This window comes from Schistocerca nitens, chromosome 4, assembly GCF_023898315.1.
Source record: "Schistocerca nitens isolate TAMUIC-IGC-003100 chromosome 4, iqSchNite1.1, whole genome shotgun sequence".
In the NCBI taxonomy this organism is placed as follows: domain Eukaryota; kingdom Metazoa; phylum Arthropoda; class Insecta; order Orthoptera; family Acrididae; genus Schistocerca; species Schistocerca nitens.
In genome coordinates, this window is record NC_064617.1 from 225,199,211 (window position 1) to 225,221,040 (window position 21,830).

At 38.1% G+C, this 21,830-nt stretch overlaps 1 protein-coding gene across 1 annotated transcript in view; it reads left to right on the plus strand.

Annotated features, from left to right (window-relative positions):
• Nucleotides 1-558: 558 nt before the first annotated feature.
• LOC126251620 (transmembrane protein 41B-like) overlaps nucleotides 559-21,830 on the plus strand; it is a 50,818-nt gene continuing 29,546 nt past the window's right edge. Inside the window, exons 1-3 of the mRNA XM_049952162.1 lie at nucleotides 559-692; nucleotides 2,074-2,218; nucleotides 20,085-20,213. Coding sequence (XP_049808119.1) covers nucleotides 668-692; nucleotides 2,074-2,218; nucleotides 20,085-20,213 — 299 coding nt within the window. The 5' untranslated portion in view covers nucleotides 559-667. The remainder of the gene's footprint in view (nucleotides 693-2,073; nucleotides 2,219-20,084; nucleotides 20,214-21,830) is intronic.

Genomic DNA, 21,830 nt, shown 5'->3' on the forward strand with positions numbered 1-21,830 from the left:
TTCTTTTTCTCTATTGCTGTTTTAATACCTTTACAATAAAGGCAGGCCGGCAGCAGGCTATGCCGAAGTATCCCCAGTCTACCGTATATATATATATATATATATATATATATATATAACTTAAACAAATGACTACTTTGGACAAGTTCAGTCTAAATGCAGCTGGCTATGCTAATATAGTACGATACGTACAGTTAAAGCGATTTATCACACATGCAAAACCGCATCGCTGAAGATTGCAACAAATTTCAGTTTGTTATTAACTAGAGCAGTACTATGTTAAAATTCAAATTACCCCATCTTTCACGTATAGATCCATGACTCTTTCAATATTAAATTTATTGCTGTTAACAAAGCGTGTAGCTTCTTGCATAACTCTTAAACCTATATTCCAGGGCCTAATTATTATCCTCAAACTTTTCTTTTAGTGTTTTTCTAATTTTATATAGTTTTCTAACCTTCGTGACTCACTAATATTTCTTGGGGCAATTCCTACTAGAGCCATGCTAGAACTGGTGTTTATTTTTGCGGTCAGCATCTTTGGCAGAATGCGTGGAATGAAGTGTTGTGTCACGTGCTAGGAACTGAAGTTTGTGTTTGGGTAGTGATGGGAATGTAACGGATGACGGTTAAACATAAGATTGGCGCTTTATAAGGAAGAAGAACCATGACATCAAGTAGTTCTGATGAAGGTGAATTACAAGTACAGTGCGCAGAGATTACATCAACTTATTTTGAACCAAATCCTAGAAGATTTGTAAATGATTACACTGTTGAATCATTGCGGAGACGCACGTATCCTATTCGCATTTCCTGTCATATCCAGAGACAACATCCTCATTTTCCTAGTGAAACACATTGGGGTGTGAGATTTCCTTTACGTCGTAATGTAAATGGTAATGTCTTTTATCCAGTCTTTTTTAAAATTATTACATCGACCATAGCTCCTCCGTGCGATAGTTACGTAGGCAATCAAAAGACACGAAAATATGCAGAGTAAAGCGGCACCTAGCATCTCGTATCGGACTTGCGAAATAAACTGGTAATATTGTAGGTTAATAAGGATATCGAAGAAATATAAAACATTTGTCATGAAAGAAATACAGCGTTTGGGACTGGTAAACGGCTCAGAAAATGTATGTTTGAATCGTTGTTAAGTTAGTTGTTCCAAAATACCGAAATTGTATTGTAAATACATGAGAATGATCAATTTCCGTGTATCTGGGTTGCAAGTTATTTCTTTTTGCTGTGTTGGTACATAGCGTTGTTCATCTTTGTGCTAACGATGCATGTAGATTATGTTACCTTGACAAAACTGGGGAGCATAGGAAGACTCCCTTTTTTAGCCTACCCCAGTGTAGAAGTCTGCTTGATCATCTTGGATGCAGAGCTGTAGTTTGCATTGAAATGTTTACTTTATTCGTTCAACAGTTCTTGTGTAAAGAACGGGGCATGTATTATATACTTTTATCGTCAGCTAAGCCATCAACAGATCACAGGTGGCGCCAAAAGCAGATTTTGAAACAGTTTTATTCATCAGTAACTGTTAGCTGCAGTATTATGTTTCCTTTCTGTCAGCCGTTTGTAGCACTTTCGTGTGTACCGGTGTTTTGTCTTAACATAGAGCTGGCAGGGCAATTTTTGTTTCTGACATTATTTCTCATGATGTTCATGTTTACTTCTTCCATCCAATTCAAGTCAGTGCCTTCAGTTTTTGGGCATATTGTTTTCACCTTCCACATCATTTAAATAGCCTAGTTCCGTTTTAAGACCTGTTCTGTGTACCTTATTCAGTTTTTAAAGTATTTTAAGACACTTAACTGATTCCGTTGCATAGAGGTATATTACATGTAATTCATCAAGTAGCAGAGATATTGAGTTGTTAAGAGGCACACACAAAAGAGAAAGAATCTGTGCCTTTTGATGACTCAATACCTCTGCTATTTGGTGAGTAATCTCTTTTACTATTAAATATTTACATGCTGCCAGAACTTTCCTTATTGTATTTACATCAGTAGGCTAATGTATGTTTATGTATGACACGAAACTAGAAGATTATTTTTCCATTCACAGTTACTTATTCAAACCAGAATTCCATGGCTCCTAAATTAACAAATCCTGGCAATCCGAAACAAGCAGTGTTTGCTGTTGGTGGAATATTCATTATTTCATGTTTTGCATTAATTTATTTGTATGCAAACTTCCCAGAACTTGAAGTGTAAGTACAAACCAATTTGTAACTCTCATCACTAGTTCTGTTAATTGACTATTTCCTTTTGAAAAAAGGAGAATGATTAGCCCACTATAATATTTCTAATGATGGATAATTAATGGAAGAATTTATTTCTGTATCTGTTAAGGCAGTGCACTTCAGACCTGAATGAATAAAACACTAACATTTTATATGCTAGTGGTTTCCTTAACCCCCTCCCCCCTTCATATTTGGTCCCTAGTTTTATAAAATAATTATGTTTCAACCACAGCAAAACAGAATTTGAAACCATAAAGAATGTGCAACAATTCGTGGTATATCTAAATCAACATACATACTCGACGAACCACTGTGAATTGCATGCCAGAGGGTAGTTAGCAAAGGGTCATTCTACATGAACCATCTTCAATTTTGTTGAATTTTGTACAGGACGTACCTGAGGGCCCTACATGAACTTGTGCAAATTTTCAGGCACTCCTGTAACTTGGTTTAGGTGCTAGAGCCACTTTTGTGACCACCACCTTTACAGAGACCGAAAAGATGCAAAGCAACCTAAACTGGGACGGGTCATTCCATATCAAATCACCCAATAAAAAATAAATTTTGCACCCACCTCCTTAGATTTTCATGAAATTTGGCTCAAATAGTTCCAATACCATCCTGACAACATCTGCAAATTTTTTTTGCTGTATCTCTTATAGTTTTTTTTTATAAATTTTTAAAGTTTTTATGTTTTGCATTTTCCGAACCTACGGAAATGGTAAATTTAATTTGTATTCAAAACTTTAAAATTGCTTATCTTAAAAACTCTTTTAGATAACATCATGAATTTTTGCAGCAAGTTTATTTATCATACATATTTGAAGATAAAAATGATACTATTAAAATATATTAATATTTTCTATGAAAAAAAATATATATGTAATTTTTTTTAACGGATGTTTTGTTTTATAAGAATGCTCAAATTTGTTTTAATTTACTCTTAAACATATAGGCTACTTGATAAAACAAAAATAATGATGGCTTTTTAACATGTTTATTAATTATAGTAGATTACATTAGAATTATGTACAAAGATAGTGTACTTACGACACTTATGTATAACCCAACTGATTGCTTGAAACATTGAATTTTTTGAGTAATTTTATCTTTTTAATAAACATTAATGCTGATTCAAACTGTTTTTCCATTTCATCCAAGAACTTTCAGTTCTTTTGATACAGTCTTTTTTGAAGTAATCCATTCTTCCAGTGCCGCTTGATTGAGGTGCGTCTACTACACAGACTATGTGCTCCAAAGGCACTGTGCAAGAATCTTCTCTTTCAGGCCAATAAAATGATGCAGCTGGTCCTGAAGGATGTAGAAATAGAATTTCTGTATCTTCATCATTGAATATTGTTTTTACCAGTCCAAAGTACCAGTTACCATCATAATTTTTAGCCACATAGCTATTTATGGATGGTTCAACACGAACGCAATCAGAAGAAGAATGGAAAAAAAAGACTAAGGAGGGTTTTACACTATCTGTAGTCCTTCTAATTTCAAGGTTGGTTGTTGGAAGTGGTTTGAAGTTATGAAAACTTCTTGTTCCAGGAATGGTTCGGGTTGCTGAAAAACGTTTTTCTAGTTTTATCCATAGCAAATCAGCTTCTTTTTTGTCAATAAAGTGAAAATGAATGTTTTCAACATTTTTTTCACAAAACTTGTACACATCGATTGCTGTCGTTATTTGTTTTTCGTCTGAAACCTGTAGACTGGTTTTCCTTAAAATTCTTTTAATAGTTCCTCCTAGGCCATCACAAATTGACTTCCGATGACTTTTGCAAAAAAAGAGTGTTGGGCCTTCAAATTAAAGTCTCTCAAGTGTTCAGTCAAATTTTTAAAACTGTTTCTATTTTTGTACTGCCCAGCAAAACTATCTGTAAAGTAGTGAACTGAGTCAATGTCAGTATGATGTAATGACAGCCACTTTGTAATTTCTTTTTGTACAAAGTTAACAAAACCAGTGTCATGTTCTTGGTCATCACTAATAAAACAGTGGTTGGAAACAAAAACATTGTTTTCCTCATTTCTTAGAAAAACTCCAACTGGGTGTAGAGTACAACCACCTCTATTAGAGTGGTAACTTTGGATCTAATTTTGTATAACAAAAGAACAAATTTCTCTGAAATCCATCACAATAATTGCTTCTTTCAATCTGTTAAAGGCTGCTGATTGGGATTTTGCTATAAACGAGTGCGGGGTGAGCTTTTCCAATGACCTAACCAATAAAGAAATGTAGTCTTCAACACTGACAGACTGTTTGATCATTTCTGCCCTCTCTGTGTTAACCCACAATTTCTTCTTCTAAATCATAATCTTCACTTAGTTTTTCAGTTAAGTACTCAGTTAGTGCAGTATTTGCAGGACAGCTGTCGCAATGATGTAGCATGCAGTTTTGGTTTTCCGTGTTGCACACAAGCATCTTAATTAGGTCTTTATAAGATTCTTCAATTTTCACAGCATCCAGTAATAGTTTAACATTCTGGTGGATACTGCATACACATACAGTGTGTGTGCCTGCAGCACCAGCAAGGATACACCATTTAGGTCTCAAGAAACAAAATTTTGAAAATCCTGCTTCTACCTTGGGATTCTCCCATTTGAAAGAATAATAGAGTTCTCTCAAGTTACACAAAATGAGTTTTTTTTGCATGTACACATTTTTTTGAACACTTACTTTGTCTTTTGTTCCAGGTAGCACTCTGGAACTTTCATCCTTTTCATAAAAATCTGTTACAAGTCTTACTGTATTTTCAGAAAGAGTTTTACCTTTTTTTGGACCAGGAGTTTCCAAAATACCCTTTTCAGATTTTAGCTTTCTAGCTTGTCGCACCATGTACTCACTTTCATTAAATTCTTTCATCACTTTATTTCGACTCCAAGAATCTGGTGCCAAGGTCAGAATCTGGATTTTTCTAGACCTCCCAACAGATGAAATCTTCTCTTTCATAAGAGAAATCATTACATCAAAATCCTTTGCTTTCTCAACCACATTTGTATCTTCATCATCATCAGAACTGGGTGCATCATATTTTAATGCTTTTGAAACCACTTTTTTTGCAGTCTTTTCAACACTGCTAACCTTCCTTTTAAAATAAGACCCTTTACTTTGTCTGACAAGCCATGAAGCTTTATCGGTGTTAAACCTAAATTATCAAGAGCAATGTTTGTTTGTACGAGGGATTCATTTCTGGATTCCAGTGATTCTAATTCAACCATGACTTCATCATCTGTTTCACTTTCATTGACTTCAACTCTTAATTTTTCCTCACAAAAGCTACGGCATGTTGAGCAAAGCTTTTGTCCAGGATTTATGCTAATATTTTTTGTCAGTAATTGTTTAGAAAGATCCAAGCCTACACTTCTCAACGATTTTTTGATGGGCTTTTTGTGTTGTTTTTTTAGTGGGTCTTTACACATGTTTGATACTTTTCAAAAACATTTAAAAAGTATTAGCTGTGGTGTGAACATATATTCTTAAATTCACACAGATTAATTCCAGATCATAAGTGGATCAAATCTTTTTCTTCCTCACTCAGTTCAGATACCGGTTGTAACTTTTTTGAAAGTGTGTAGGTTGTTTGGAAACAGTCAGATTTTTTAAATACGAGGTGTGGCTAGAAAAAAACCGGACTAGTACTGGTGAAACAATAAAATGAATGCAATAAGGCTGAAAGTCGCGTGGCCTGTCACGTGACTCTCGCTCCACCTACTGCTCGAGTTTCATCTGCCTCCTGCACTCAGTCTGCCCGTGGCGTCTGTTTTAAGTAGTTGACGTTTTGTCTGTGCGTCGGAAAATGTTGAGTGTACAGAAAGAACAGCGTGTTAACATCAAATTTGGTTTCAAACTAGGAAAATCTGCAAGTGAAACGTTTGTAATGTTACAACAAGTGTACGGCGATGATTGTTTATTGCGAACACAAGTGTTTGAGTGGTTTAAACGATTTAAAGATGGCCGCGAAGACACCAGTGATGACACTCGCACTGGCAGACCATTGTCAGCAAAAACTGATGCAAACATTGAAAAAATCGGTAAACTTGTTCGACAAGATCGCCGTTTAACAATCAGAGCAGTGTCTGAGTTAACAGGAGTTTCCAGGATGTCAGAACAAATCATTCTTCGGCGTTCCTTCTGTTCAATTGTGAGACACTTTGGAACCATTTTTGAACACACTTTGTTCATGTTGAAACTTTCATGAAGAATCTGCCTAACACTTTCCTTGTCAACTCCTGTTAACTCAGACACTGCTCTGATTGTTAAACGGCGATCTTGTCGAACAAGTTTACCGATTTTTTCAATGTTTGCATCAGTTTTTGCTGACAATGGTCTGCCAGTGCGAGTGTCATCACTGGTGTCTTCGCGGCCATCTTTAAATCATTTAAACCACTCAAACACTTGTGTTCGCAATAAACAATCATCGCCGTACACTTGTTGTAACATTACAAACGTTTCACTTGCAGATTTTCCTAGTTTGAAACCAAATTTGATGTTAACACGCTGTTCTTTCTGTACACTCAACATTTTCCGACGCACAGACAAAACGTCAACTACTTAAAACAGACGCCACGGGCAGACTGAGTGCAGGAGGCAGATGAAACTCGAGCAGTAGGCGGAGCGAGAGTCACGTGACAGGCCACGCGACTTTCAGCCTTATTGCATTCGTTTTATTGTTTCACCAGTACTAGTCCGGTTTTTTTCTAGCCACAACTCGTAACCCTATGCTACAGGTTTGAATATCTGACATACTGATTTCACTTTTGGTCTGATTACTGTTCTGGTTACTTTTATAGGATATTGGAAAAGAATCTCTGTAAACTAAGTAACCGTACTTATTGAAAGATCGAATAAACTTCATAAAATACTATCCAAGCACTATCTAACACTGTAATAATTTTTTACTTAAAAACACAGGAGTAACAAAACAAAATCCAAGCGTACATTGTTACTCCAAGAAGGCAAAAACTTTTTTTCGGTGTCTGTCACTTAGTACTTTTTATTTTTAAAATATAATTAATATTATTTTAAAAATTAGATAACTATTAAACAGGTTAAAAAGCCAACATAATTTTTCTTTTATCTAGTAGCCTATACAATTAAGAGTATTTTAAAACAAATTTGAGCTTTCTATCAGGTCTGAGACTCTAGATATTGCAGTTTTTGTAAAACTAAACATCCGTTAGCTTAAAAAAAAAAAAAAATTATAAATTTTTTTCATTTGGAAGATTTTAATATATCTTTATGGTAATTTTTTTTAACATTTAGATATAATACACAAACTTATTCCAAAATTTCATACTGATATCTTGAGTATTCTTTAATATACAATTTTTTTTAGTTGTGAGGACACGTTTAAGTTAAGATTTCCGACTGCTGAAACAACGCCAAATCTAAAAATTCTAAAAATTTATAAAAAAAAACCTATAAGAGATAGAGCAAAAACAAATTTACAAGTGCTTTCGGGATGATAAAAGAAGTAATTGTACCAAATTTCATCAAAATCTGACATGGTTGGTGTCAAGGCCTGGGTGACTTGACATGGAATGACCTGGACACTTGTCATGGAATGACCCATAGGGTTTCATATTGTTCCACTTGAGTGTGGAGCATAGCTAGAATGACTGCCTAAATCCCTCCGTGCATACAGTGATTAGTCTGATTTTGTCATCACAATCCTTGTGGCAGTGATATGTAAGGGGCTAAATAATGTAGGCCTATCTAGATTCTGCAGTGAAAACTTGTTCTTGAAATTTTATAAGCAAACTTTCAGTAGATCATTTCCATGTGTCTTAAAGACAGCATTACTGTGATGCAGTACAGGTAAGCAAACAAACCTCTTGACTATTTGCCCCACCCCTCTTTGTATTCGTTAAGTATATCTAGTTGGTCCTATTTGATATGGGTCCAACATACATGGACAGTATTCTAAGATGGGATGCGCAAGTAATTTATAAGCAAACATATTTGTAGAGTGGCTGCATTTCTGCATTAACCAGCAAGTGAACTGAAGTCTACATCTACCTTACATATGACAGCCTGGATTATCATTCTATTTCATATCTCTACAAGTTGTTTCACCCAGGTATTTTTATGAGTTGACCAGTTCTATTTGTATGTCTTTGTAGTAATTGGATATTACTTCCTTTTTTTACATTTAAAGCAAGTTGCCAATCTTTGCACCACTTTGAAAGTCTGTGAAGAGGCGACTGAATATTTGTGCAACTTTTTTCAGATAATATTTCATAATACGTGACTTTGGTTACTCTCTTGCAAACAGTAGTTGCAAGTGAACACACAGATTCTGTTTTTTTAGATTTCTGTTACACATTGTATGCTAACCAAGGTGCAATCACGCTGGAGTATCTTCCCATAACTTGATTGTCTTGAGCATTATTTGGCTAACATAATCAATATACACTCCTGGAAATGGAAAAAAGAACACATTGACACCGGTGTGTCAGACCCACCATACTTGCTCCGGACACTGTGAGAGGGCTGTACAAGCAATGATCACACGCACGGCACAGCGGACACACCAGGAACCGCGGTGTTGGCCGTCGAATGGCGCTAGCTGCGCAGCATTTGTGCACCGCCGCCGTCAGTGTCAGCCAGTTTGCCGTGGCATACGGAGCTCCATCGCAGTCTTTAACACTGGTAGCATGCCGCGACAGCGTGGACGTGAACCGTATGTGCAGTTGACGGACTTTGAGCGAGGGCGTATAGTGGGCATGCGGGAGGCCGGGTGGACGTACCGCCGAATTGCTCAACACGTGGGGCGTGAGGTCTCCACAGTACATCGATGTTGTCGCCAGTGGTCGGCGGAAGGTGCACGTGCCCGTCGACCTGGGACCGGACCGCAGCGACACACGGATGCACGCCAAGACCGTAGGATCCTACGCAGTGCCGTAGGGGACCGCACCGCCACTTCCCAGCAAATTAGGGACACTGTTGCTCCTGGGGTATCGGCGAGGACCATTCGCAACCGTCTCCATGAAGCTGGGCTACGGTCCCGCACACTGTTAGGCCGTCTTCCGCTCACGCCCCAACATCGTGCAGCCCGCCTCCAGTGGTGTCGCGACAGGCGTGAATGGAGGGACGAATGGAGACGTGTCGTCTTCAGCGATGAGAGTCGCTTCTGCCTTGGTGCCAATAATGGTCGTATGCGTGTTTGGCGCCGTGCAGGTGAGCGCCACAATCAGGACTGCATACGACCGAGGCACACAGGGCCAACACCCGGCATCATGGTGTGGGGAGCGATCTCCTACACTGGCCGTACACCACTGGTGATCGTCGAGGGGACACTGAATAGTGCACGGTACATCCAAACCGTCATCGAACCCTTCGTTCTACCATTCCTAGACCGGCAAGGGAACTTGCTGTTCCAACAGGACAATGCACGTCCGCATGTATCCCGTGCCACCCAACGTGCTCTAGAAGGTGTAAGTCAACTACCCTGGCCAGCAAGATCTCCGGATCTGTCCCCCATTGAGCATGTTTGGGACTGGATGAAGCGTCGTCTCACGCGGTCTGCACGTCCAGCACGAACGCTGGTCCAACTGAGGCGCCAGGTGGAAATGGCATGGCAAGCCGTTCCACAGGACTACATCCAGCATCTCTACGATCGTCTCCATGGGAGAATAGCAGCCTGCATTGCTGCGAAAGGTGGATATACACTGTACTAGTACCGACATTGTGCATGCTCTGTTGCCTGTGTCTATGTGCCTGTGGTTCTGTCAGTGTGATCATGTGATGTATCTGACCCCAGGAATGTGTCAATAAAGTTTCCCCTTCCTGGGACAATGAATTCACGGTGTTCTTATTTCAATTTCCAGGAGTGTATTAGACTAGTTGGTGAGTGTTCCATAGAAAAAATAGAAACATCATGTGTTCCCCAAGGAAGTGTAAAAGAACCTCTAATTTTTCAGTATACATAAACGATTTGTCACAGCAGCACAAAAAGAATGTTCATTGACAGTGCTGTTGTGTAAACGAAACAGTTGTTGTTGGACAATTCTAAGGAACTGCTGAAAGATTTAGAAAACAAAGAGAAAGAACAGTATAAGTATGTGGTTACAGGTTTAGTGATGAACATCTTGAGCATGTCAGATCATAAGAATATTTAGGGGTAACACTAAGAAATGATAAGATACGAAATGGAATTATCGTGTAATATCGGTGTTCAGGGTAGTGAGTGGTAATCAGAGCTTTGTTGAAAGCCTTCTGGGAAAGTGCAATGCATCTGCAAAGGGAATTATATACAAGAAATGAGTGTGGCCAATTCTAGGATATTGATTCAGTGTTTTACGTTCTTATCAAGTAGGCAGTGTAGCAGACATCGAATGAATTGAGAGACATGCCGCTGGGATAATAAATGCGTACAGAATTTGAATGTTGATCCTTGGAAGAAATACATTGTAGTTCTCACAAAACCCTGTTAGTAAATTTAGAGAACCTGACAGACGATATTATGAAACATATAAAGGAACAAACTAATCTGTATGCTCAACAATGCATCAGGAAATTATGAAGCACAAATTCCCTTTCACCCACCTGCTCATTATCAAAGTGGAAAGGAGGTACACTTATGGAAATAAGGAAGTTTCTGGCAATTGTAGTCCATATGTGTGTAAGTGTGAGGCCACATATACGAGAGCACTGGTCCAAGAACCCTATTGTGTTGTGTAATTTCTGTCCAAACATCTTGAGCCGTGACAGATTTCTCTCTATTTTGAGAAACTTCCACATTAGTGATAATTCCTTAGCTAAGAGGAAAGGAGAAACTGGCTATGGCCCACTGCACAAGGTGAGACCCCTCCTAGATAATGTGTGTGCTAATTTCCAGCGTGCATATACACCATCTCAAAAAATTACAATGGATGAAGGCATCTGTAAATTTAGAGGTCGTGTATATTTCAAACAGTACATGCCACAAAAAGCAAATAAATACGATATGAAACTGTACATGTTATCCAAATCTGACACAAGGTACATCTGGAATTTCTCTGTTTACGCGGGTGAAAGGTCTGACACAGTGACTCTGGTAAAGACATTGCTTGCAAATCTGTTAGGAAAAGGCTACACTTTGTTTACGGACAGATTCTACACAAGTCCAATACTTGCTTCAGAACTGGAAGCTACAAAAACTACTCTTGTGGGAACAACAAGAAAATCTCGGCAGGGATTGCCTCGTGCTATAAATGATCCGAACCTTCAGCGAGGTGAACTTATTTTCAGGCGTAAAGGAAATATGTTAGCACTGTGTTGGAAGGACAAAAGAAATGTGCATGTGATAAGTACAAGGCACACTGCTGAGATGGTCACTTTCAGTGATCAGAGAGGGAGAGAGAAGTCAAAGCCAGCCTGTGTAGTGGACTACAATAAAAACAAGTTTGGTGTTGACTTATCAGATCAGCGATTGTCATACAGCGCATTTTAACATCGAACTGTGGAGTGGTGAAGAAAGTTGGCATTCCATGTTATACTAATGGCGATTGTAAATTCCTGCATATTATACAATAAGGTTATTGGAAAACACCTCACAACATCTCACTTCATGACAGTTATCTGTGCAGATCTTGCACAAAGCAAAGAACTTGAACCCCGACCTGATCCATCTGGACTCTCAAGACTTATCAACTGGAAATCTTTTCCTGGAAAAGATTGAGACAGAAGTAGGTAAGAAACAGAAACAAAAACAGTGTGTAGTGTGTTCTCTGAGAGGGAAAAAACTGACTGGAAAAGTGTGGCGAAAAGACAAGCTACCAGTGTAGTGAATGTAAAGTAGCATTGTGCAAAATGCTGTGCTTCAAAATTTACCACACAAAGAGCAAAATTGCATCCTAAAATAGTTACAGGAGGTTACTGTAGATAAAACATACTGTATCCATCATGATTACAATTTTTGTGTGAAATAAACAAAATTTCCTTCTAAAAAATACAGTGAATATATCTTTGACCAATTTTTCCTTTTTTCAAAAACAATGTTATAATAATAATGCTTGTCAAAAGTATGTATTAATTCAAGAGAAAAGTATTATATATGGTTTTAAACAAGAAAGTATAGGTTTTTCAATAAGAGTAATTTTATTGCTATAACTGAAACCTTTCATGGGTTGTAGTAGTTTAAAATACATTAAAATCAGCCAGTCTTTATGGTAGACACCCGCGTGCAGTGGCTCAGGACCCAAAGTGTTAAGTTTCTTAAAATGTTCTTTCCAGAGATATTTTATATTCTGTGGATTTTCTATCACAGTGCCATCCTCTGTTTCCATCTTTACTGGTACTTCAGAAGCCTTCTTTTCATTTTTCATTTTATAGAACATTTTCTTATTACTCTTCACATCTTCAAGTTTTTTGTAAACTCTTCCCATGCCTTTTTCCTTGTTGTGAAAAGTTGCTATTATTCTATTGCAATGAAAATAATCAATTATTTATAATATAATATAAATGGATTGATAAAAAACCTACTCACCAAGCAGCAGCAGGGAAACAAGCACACAAAAGGATTTAACTTGTACAGGCTTTCCTTCTTATCATGTCCGGTAAGTCTCCCCTGACCCGGGGTTCTGGGTGACTTTCCTGAACTTTACCCCTTTCTGTAAACCGATCCAGTTCTTTTCCTTCACCCCTCTTCCTTCCCCTTCAACTCTTCTGTTATTCTGTTGAAGAATTTATTGAGGACACTTTCACAGTTTGAACAAAAGGGTCACACTGAAAACAGTTATAAGTACGTATGTAGCTGAATCTCATAAATGTATTTCCCCTAAAATTTTCTTATTGTAAAACTTGACATGTCTCCCATACATCAAATCAAATGATTTCAAAATTGTATGTGAAAGATGAATAAATCACGTTTCTCACTAGCATTCCAGGGAGAAAGTATATGGTGGAGAAATAGGTGCATCATGATTGGATAGGTCAGTTAGTAAGAGCATTGCACATGATAGGCAACGATCCAAGTTCAAATACTGGTCGGGCACACAATTTTAGTCCACCAGAAAGTTTCATAACAATGCAAACTCTGCTGCAGAATGAAAGTTTTGTTCTGTGTATTTTATTTATTTATCAATTTATTTGTTGTGTCTGTGTCTGATGACCACTCTCATCTTGTGATGACAGATGCCATAGAAAAAACTGTTTCTAAGAGCGGAAAGGAAAAAAAAATTATCATAGCCTAAGCCAGGCATTTGGACTGAGATATTTTCTTGTTAGCTTATGTACTGAGTAGACAGTTGAACTGACTGTACTTCAAATTGTTTTTTACTATATCTAATTCAAGAAGCAGTGGTGCCCATGTTTGATAACTAGTGCAAGGAGGTTCTGCATGCCATGAAGTTTGAACGCAGCAATTGATTGTGGTTCTTAGCTCTGATTCTCATTGATAGAAAAGGAGTTTTATTACTTAACTTGCTGCTCAGATAATAGGTTAATAGTTTAGATGCTACTGTTGTCAGTTTCATTGTGTCAATTTTCAAATTGCATTTGCAGCTATAGCACTGTTAGTTTACTCATATGTAAGAAATAACATGTATTACTATAAAGAAATACATCACAGCCATATAGTCTAACAAAGGCTAACTTTTGTATTTGTGAAAACATTAGTATTTTTTATGTAATTACTACTTCTGTAACTTGCTTTGCACATAGCTATTGGTACTATATAATAGTGCATCATGGCTGTGTAGGGGTTATACACAAAACTATCTGTCAGTAAACATCTTCACCTGTTGAATAATCTTCAGTAATCTACTCTTTACAGCTAATGAACTGCCCTTTCCAGTCATGTGAACATGATCTTGGTTACATGATTGGAATTTTTTAACACAATCTTTGCTACAACAGATGCTGGCCACTACTGTAGTTATTGCAACACAGCACTGAAAAAAGAGCAACTAATTTTATTATTTTAAATGAAAACATTGTCAATTATGGGTTGTATAATTTTCAAATTTATTTGCTATTTGGTAGTTTAGACTTTCTAGTCGTCATCATGCAACCTATAAACGCACCAAAACAGAGGCAGAATAAAAATGTAATGAATATTAAAGAGACTAGTACTTAAATTTGGATAACCTCTGTGTAACATGTCACAACGGATGAACATGCAGACCAATCCACCAGTCCACCTGTGGCGCCACTTACAACCACAAACATAATCTGTACCAACTAGGGATAGAATGCTTATAATGGGTGTGGGAGAACCATTCACAATATAACTTAAGTACGCATTGAACAACAAATCACCAAGAATCCACATTATTTAATGCACTGGCGTCAAACATATTCTTTGGGTATGTTTACATCCAGACTCAAGTACAAAACAGCTGTTCGAATGTTATAGCAAAGACATTGTTAAGGGCTGTATTACATTACGAGTTTATGCTGATAATGTATACCTCACGGCTAGAATGCATTAAACATAATTCTTTGTTCACAAGTTAAGAAATGAGGATAAACATATGCTTCATTTTCAAAGCACATTATACATGACAGTGATGAAAAAGTGATAACTATACACGCCTAGTAGCAGGAATGCCAACAACTGCGTGTTACGTACAGTAAGGAAGATAAAATCCAAATATAAAACTTAACTTGTATCATCAATGTTGTACAATTACATAAATGCGTGTATCAAAGAAACAATTTGAGCACACATCTGTGCTACAAAACAATGAAAAGGCACCAAATCCAGCTAATAAAGTGAAATTAAGGAAATAAGAAAGGAGTGATCATAATTTCAGCTAGTTCAGTAGATTGGATTGCAATGAAGCCCTTAAAATCAGTGAAAAGATCCTGGAGACACTCAAGTGTGATCACTAAAGTCTAGACATCTCCAGCAGTTTCAGTGCTTTAGAGGCTGTGGAAAACAGCAGACAGACAACTCAAAATAGTTCAGAAGCAGCCTGATATTTCAGGGCATGAGGCGTAAGCTTCATGTGTAAAGGAAAGTTTAAATGTTAAGTAGTAGTCATTGAAACAAATGTAGAATTGTTACATATCTCTTTAGAAGAGAATAACTAGGTAACTAGTATTTCGAAGCATAGTGCGGTACCCTGTAATGTCTGCTGTGAGTTAGTCATTTTATGGAAGGAGCTTGGTGAAGAAGATCATTAATAATAGTAGGGGTGCAAGCAGCATTTGGATCGCGATCTCAGTAATATAATTGAGTTTAACAACAAGAACTTCACTGAAAATGGTGCTCACACTGGTCTAAAGATACTACTCTTTCATTGTTATGGTAAGCCCTAGCTAAAGTGTTCTTTGGGATATGTTAATGCAGAACTTGTAGAATCACACAGGGAAGAGTGCCCTTCACACATACGGTTCATTGATACATTGTCTCTCACTCAGTTGGATTATAAATGATGTGACTTGAATCTAAATTTGATAAGAGACTGCTTCTATGACTAATTACTGGAAGCAGACAGTCTGATCAAAGCAGTATTTATCCTATCCCAGTAATCAAATGTGTTGCATCCAAAGATAGAGCTGCAGAATAAGTATAGTAACACTTTAGAGCCACTAGCAAAACAGTGCTGCAGCTCGAACAGAACCATGACTATTAAAGACCACTTATTTAGTATCTTCCATAAAAACGTCAGAATCCTCATATCCATACAGGAAAATGAAAGGGCAGTTGGAATGTCAGCGGATGTATTGTTTTTATCAGAACATAAATCGTGGAAATCAAATGTACGTCTTGATGGATATAAGGTCATGTGCTACTGTATAACCAGTAGCAGACAAGAAGTGGGCAAATATACAAACAGTTGAGTTATGTCCCAGGCCCTTCTGGGTAATACATATTGTGTTGGAAAGCTCTTTGATGCTCTACCACAGCAGTGGATCAGGAGACACACACAAACTTTTAGTACTAGCAGTTTACAGGTTGCTGGCAGGAAATATCATAAACTTCATAAAACAGCTAGAAAAGTTTTAACAAGGTTACACAGACTTATTTAGGATTTGTGGAGTTTGACTTTCTGCCAGATAGTACTGTTTGGGAACAACTAAATCACTGGATTATTTACCTCTGTAAAATTGCCTGTGAGGATTGAAGTATGTAGTACAACAATGACTATTTTTGGACCCAACTGCTTTGATTGATGTGGATGTAAAAGAAATAGTCAGTGCTTTGTCTGATAATGATGGTCAAATGTTAACAATGAAAGATAAAAAATCAAAACATGTGTACTGTGCAGGAAAAATTGCAGGAACAAAGACAAAACCAATTTGGAATATTATTAAACAAAAAACAAGCAAAAATAGTGATGTGAATGAAATTTAGTTCTCAGAAAATAATTGTGTTAGTGAAATATTCAATTCATTGGCCATCAAATTCTGTGATTACTTCCTCAACTATTGCAGCAGTCATTTTACCCACTAACGGACAACTAGATACAGACATAGTAGGTTTACCTCAGGAGTCATTACATGCAGATCCAGCAGACGTCAGTTTCAAAAATACACAACCTCTCTGATTAGAAAATGTATCATGTTGACTGAAAAGAGAAAATTCTGGTGCCTACATTGTTTTCATGGAATATTAAAACATTGGACTTATTTGATAAGACTACTCAATGTTTTCACATCATTTCAGTAAAAAAATATTGTGACCGACGTTCCAGCAGGCCGGGTGGTAAGGGAGAGTTGGCTGACAATTATAATTTTTACAGTGCCACATGCTCACTGTGTTGCCTGTTTTAGGCCCTTGCAGGGCCTTGTCAAGTATAGCTGGACTGCATTCTGGTAACACTGCCCCTCCACCCCCCCCCACCCCCCCCCAAAAAAAATAATCCTCATCCCACTTCCACACTCGTACAACTCCAATCTGTCAGTCACAAAGGTATTTGATTGAAACTGTACCAATCAGTCATTGACTCAGTGTATTTTCTACCAGATGGAAGTACACTGTAATGAAATGTATAGAATTGGGGTTGAGCCAAGCACCTCTTAATATCAGATCCATTCACTCCTCTTAGGCTTTTATAAAGTTTGTTTTTTTAGAAAGTTATCTATGGCAGAATACTGACCCATTTTTCTGGGCAGTACTTGTTAACTGCCTCTCAGTTTGCCTTTTGCAAAGGAGTCTCCACAGAAAAGGCCAGACAATACCTAACAAATGAAGTACTGGCAAGAAAAATTATCCTGTCATCTTGCCAAAGACCTTGATTCTGTGTACGACAAAATTGTACTTTACAATTACAGTAAATTTTTTGACAATATTGATGGAGTCCTGCCTTAGTAACGGAAAGCCAAAGGTGTGAGTTTCTGGTTGGGTTGGAGTTGAGTTATTTAGTGAAGATTTAATTTTGTTCTTTACCTCTTATTTGCTAAACTGTTGCCTAGCTTGATTGTCGATGTAAGGAAACGTAATACTGCAACTTCTGTTTCTATTGAATAATATATATACACCTTTTGTATGTGTATGATCTGTATATTGTCCACAGACATACACAGTGCTCAGTAGGTAACACCAAACTTTAAATTAGAATGTCCAACATGAAACCTCTACATACAGGTCTATCCAAAGAACAAATGAATCAGATTGGCATTTCATTTGTGTCAATCGAGTCAAAACTATTGTCAGAGTTATATATTGTCTGAGGACTTCGTGCTTCTCCAAGGTAGACCATCGATGCTAGGAGCTTCCAAAATTGTGTCCACACAGCTACTTCCTCTCGCAAAGTTACTGCAGTCACCATCTTCTTGAACAGAACTGTCATCTCCAACTGCAGATCTCTAAATGGAGTGGTCAAGACATTTTCCAGAATGTTTTGGAGAAGAGAAAAGTGTGTACAAAGTTTGTCCCACACACTCTGAGTCCCAAACAAAAATAATTACATTTGTATGCCTGCTGCGACGGACTTAAATGAAAACGATGGACGGTTCTTTTCTGGGAAAAATATCATTACCAGTGGTGATACTTGATGTTATAAATCCAAACCTACCACTAAACAACACTGCAAAAAGGGTCTCTGATGGTTCACCAATACAGAAGATGGTGCAATTGTGATGCACCAGTTGAAGAGCATCCCAAAGGAGGGCTTTTATGACAGCTTTACATGGTTTTATGAATGATGTGTGTGTTGTAATCAAGTGGGGGCAGATTTTGTAGAATGACTGAAGCCTTAAAATCACCTTCTTAACTTTTCTCTGTTTCTTCATTAATGAAGTCTTAAATCTTTTTGAGCTCATGGGTTAGCCACTTAGGGAGCACCAGTCAGAGAATGTGTTGTGTAATTGTGGGTTGAAGCAGTTTTTTTTCAAATCCTGATGGGAAAGTACTCAGTCAATGCACAATGTATTTGATAAAATGTTGGCCATAATCTCAAAAGTTCTAAAGATTTTGCAGTGCAGTAAACACTGTATCATTCTGTTGCATGTCAGCAGGGTATTCTACTTTGTCTGATATTTATATGAATTCTAAATTACTGCAGACATTGAAAGAGGAGTTGAGAGTTTTGTGGTGGATGTGTTTGCACAGCACAAGAACACAAAAAATATGTTGTACAAAAAATATCGTTTACCACACATGGGACAACTTTATTAGAATTCTGGGAATCTGTATTTGAAGACAAAAGAAAAGGAAATCCTGTGATCACACCCAGAAGACAACACAGTAGTTGATAAACTGTTATGACATGCTCAGTCATTCGTTATCAGATGAAGTGTGGAAGACCACTCCTAGCCATTGTTGACATTCCAACCTTAGAGCTGCTATCTCTCAGTCAGGTAGCTCCTCAGTTGATCTCATGAGCACCCCAGTCTTCCCACCAAGAAAAATCCCTGGCCGTTCTGGGAACTGAATCCAGGTCCCCCCCACATGACGGTCTGGCACGTTGACCACTCAGCTATGGAGGCGGGTGTATTCAAAGAAACAGATTAGAACACAGTGTGAAGTGCAGTGATGCTCTTCCTTTCCCCACTGGATATTAGTATTATGAATTGCCTGGAGTACCTTATACAGTCATGGACAATTAGTATATTTACCTAGTTATCATCACATGGCAATTCTCCACCCTCCCCCCCACATCTTTCATTTGGATGGCATCACGGAGTTCATGGAACACTGAAAGTTTTGGGAAGTCAAGTTGATCTATGACTTGCAGAGACTGGATGGAGCTTTGTTCGAGGTGCACTCATTTCACTCTGACATCCCTGATTTTCTCAGTGGGAATGAGCTCAGGTAAACTAGGAAAGAGGTGTGGGGGAGAGGGGAGTGTGGCACACATGCACACTCATGTCCATTAAATGTTCATTAAATAATTTTGATGCAATTCAAGAGCAGTTATCTTGCTGAATTTGTACTGATTGCTTTTAGGCTTCTGTAGGTGGACAAACAGATCTGCATGATTGGACAGTAGGTTCCTGTATTGTTCACCAATGAAAAATGATAGATGTATCAAGGACCCCATTTGATCATGTGTGAAGTCCTGCATCCAAGAATACCTGCACTGTTGGCAACTGAGATTCCTCCCTCCCTCCCTCCCTCCCTCCCTCCCTCCCTCCCTCCCTCCCCTTCTCCTTCTTTCACTATCATCAGATAAACTCACTGATGTGTTCAGGTAATTATACTAAGCTAAATTGGCCTTTTACATCTACTTTTCAATTATGTATTATCCATTCAGTTTGGTCTCATAAATACTGCATCACAATATTCTCAGTGAAACTCTAGTAAAAATATAGTTTATTTTGACTGGTCTTATGTCTGTAAACAGTTGATATTCCTTGTCATATTTTCAGTATTCAGTATTTACACAAACAATAATGTTTGAATTGAGTGTCTTAAGTTACTTATGTAATATTTTGGATTTGTATTTTCTTTTTCAGGCACGAGAAACCTCATATTAAATTACCAAGGGATATAGAAGATGCAAAACAATTAGGTCGGGTGCTAGATAAATACAAGGACCGATACTTTATTGAAGTGCTAGGTGCTGTTTTTGCGACTTACCTTTTGTATCCTTTTCAATATTGCTTTTGTATTATGGAAATTAGTTTCAAGAAGTAGTGTCTTAGTATTGACAGATGTTTGAGGACAAGGTCAAAAACTCTTGGTCTCTCACCGAAAGATTGAATTTTTATTTTGAAAATACATTTATTATGGTCCAGCTTTCTAAACCAAGCCTTGCTCTGTTAACTACAATAATCGTAGTAATAAAGAAATGACCAAGCTTTGCAAACTACAGACCTCGCATGCTTTTGCATAATTAAATACATGTTAGTATGACCAAGAAGCAGGTGGAATAATCAAAGTTTATTATTTGTACTTAACATCACGGTCATCGTAATTGTTATTTTGCTGTTTTTCTAGATAGTAGCTTCTCCTTCCTGTGAGACATACAGGGTGTGGTAGATAAGTAATGAGACTGGCCGCCGCGCGGCGCCCCAGTCGCTCGCAGGGCGGTCTCCACCTGTACGTCACGTGGTGGGGGATCTGAGCTAACAATAGAACCGGTTCGCAGTCGCGTCAGAGCTCTGGTGCAGTGAGGGTCGAGCTTCGCGTATTACGTTGTTTGTGTGCCCGTGACACTTGTGAAAACGCTGAAGATGGATCGCTCGATAGAACAGCGGTATGCAATCAAATTTTGCTTTCGCTTGGGCAAAACTGCTTCGGAAACTTTTGCTATGATTACGGAGGCCTACAAAGAAGACTCCCTATCAAGAGCTCAAGTGTTCCGGTGGTTTAATGAATTTAAAAACTGGAGGGAATCCGTTGAAGACATGGAACGATCTAGACGCCCTTCAACGAGTCGTGTGGATGAAACGGTGGCCAAAGTGAAAGAACTCCTGGACTTCGACCGTCGTTTAAGGCTCAAAATGATCGCCGATGAGGTCTCCGTGAATAAATTTATGGTTCACCAAATTGTTACGCAAGATTTGATGATGAGGAAAGTTTGCGCAAAATTGGTTCCCCGAGTGCTCACCGCCGAACAAAAGCAACAACGAGTGGACGTTTGCCGTGAGATGTTGAATGATTTGGAAAATAATCCACACTTTTTAGACAACGTAGTAACAGGCGACGAATCGTGGACATTCCAGTACGACCCGGAGACGAAAGCCCAGAGCTCGGAGTGGCACACACCGGCATCCCCGTGGCTGAAGATATTTCTGAAGGTCAAAAGATGCCTGAAGGGTCATCGTTTCGACGATATTCCGAACATCCAACGTGCTGTCACGAAGGCACTAACTGGGATAACTCAAACGGACTACAATGGGGCCTATGAAGCTTGGAAAACGCGCTGGCAACGTTGTGTCGACGCCCAAGGCGAGTACTTTGAAGAATATTAACGTTTTGTACAAATTGGATCAATAAATTTGTTTTTCTAGACTGAGTCTCATTACTTATCTACCACACCCTGTAGTTGACCTGTAACTTAGAAATATGTACATTGAAATAATAATGTGATGCCGATTTCTTTCTTCACATCAAACTTGTCTTTACACCAGGAAACACGCATGTAGCTTTACAAAATTTTCAGTTCACAGACTAAATGTTCTCGCTCCATAGAACCACAACAGACAGATTTACTCAATCATTGCACGATCTGACTCTAACTACTTATTGACAGTTAC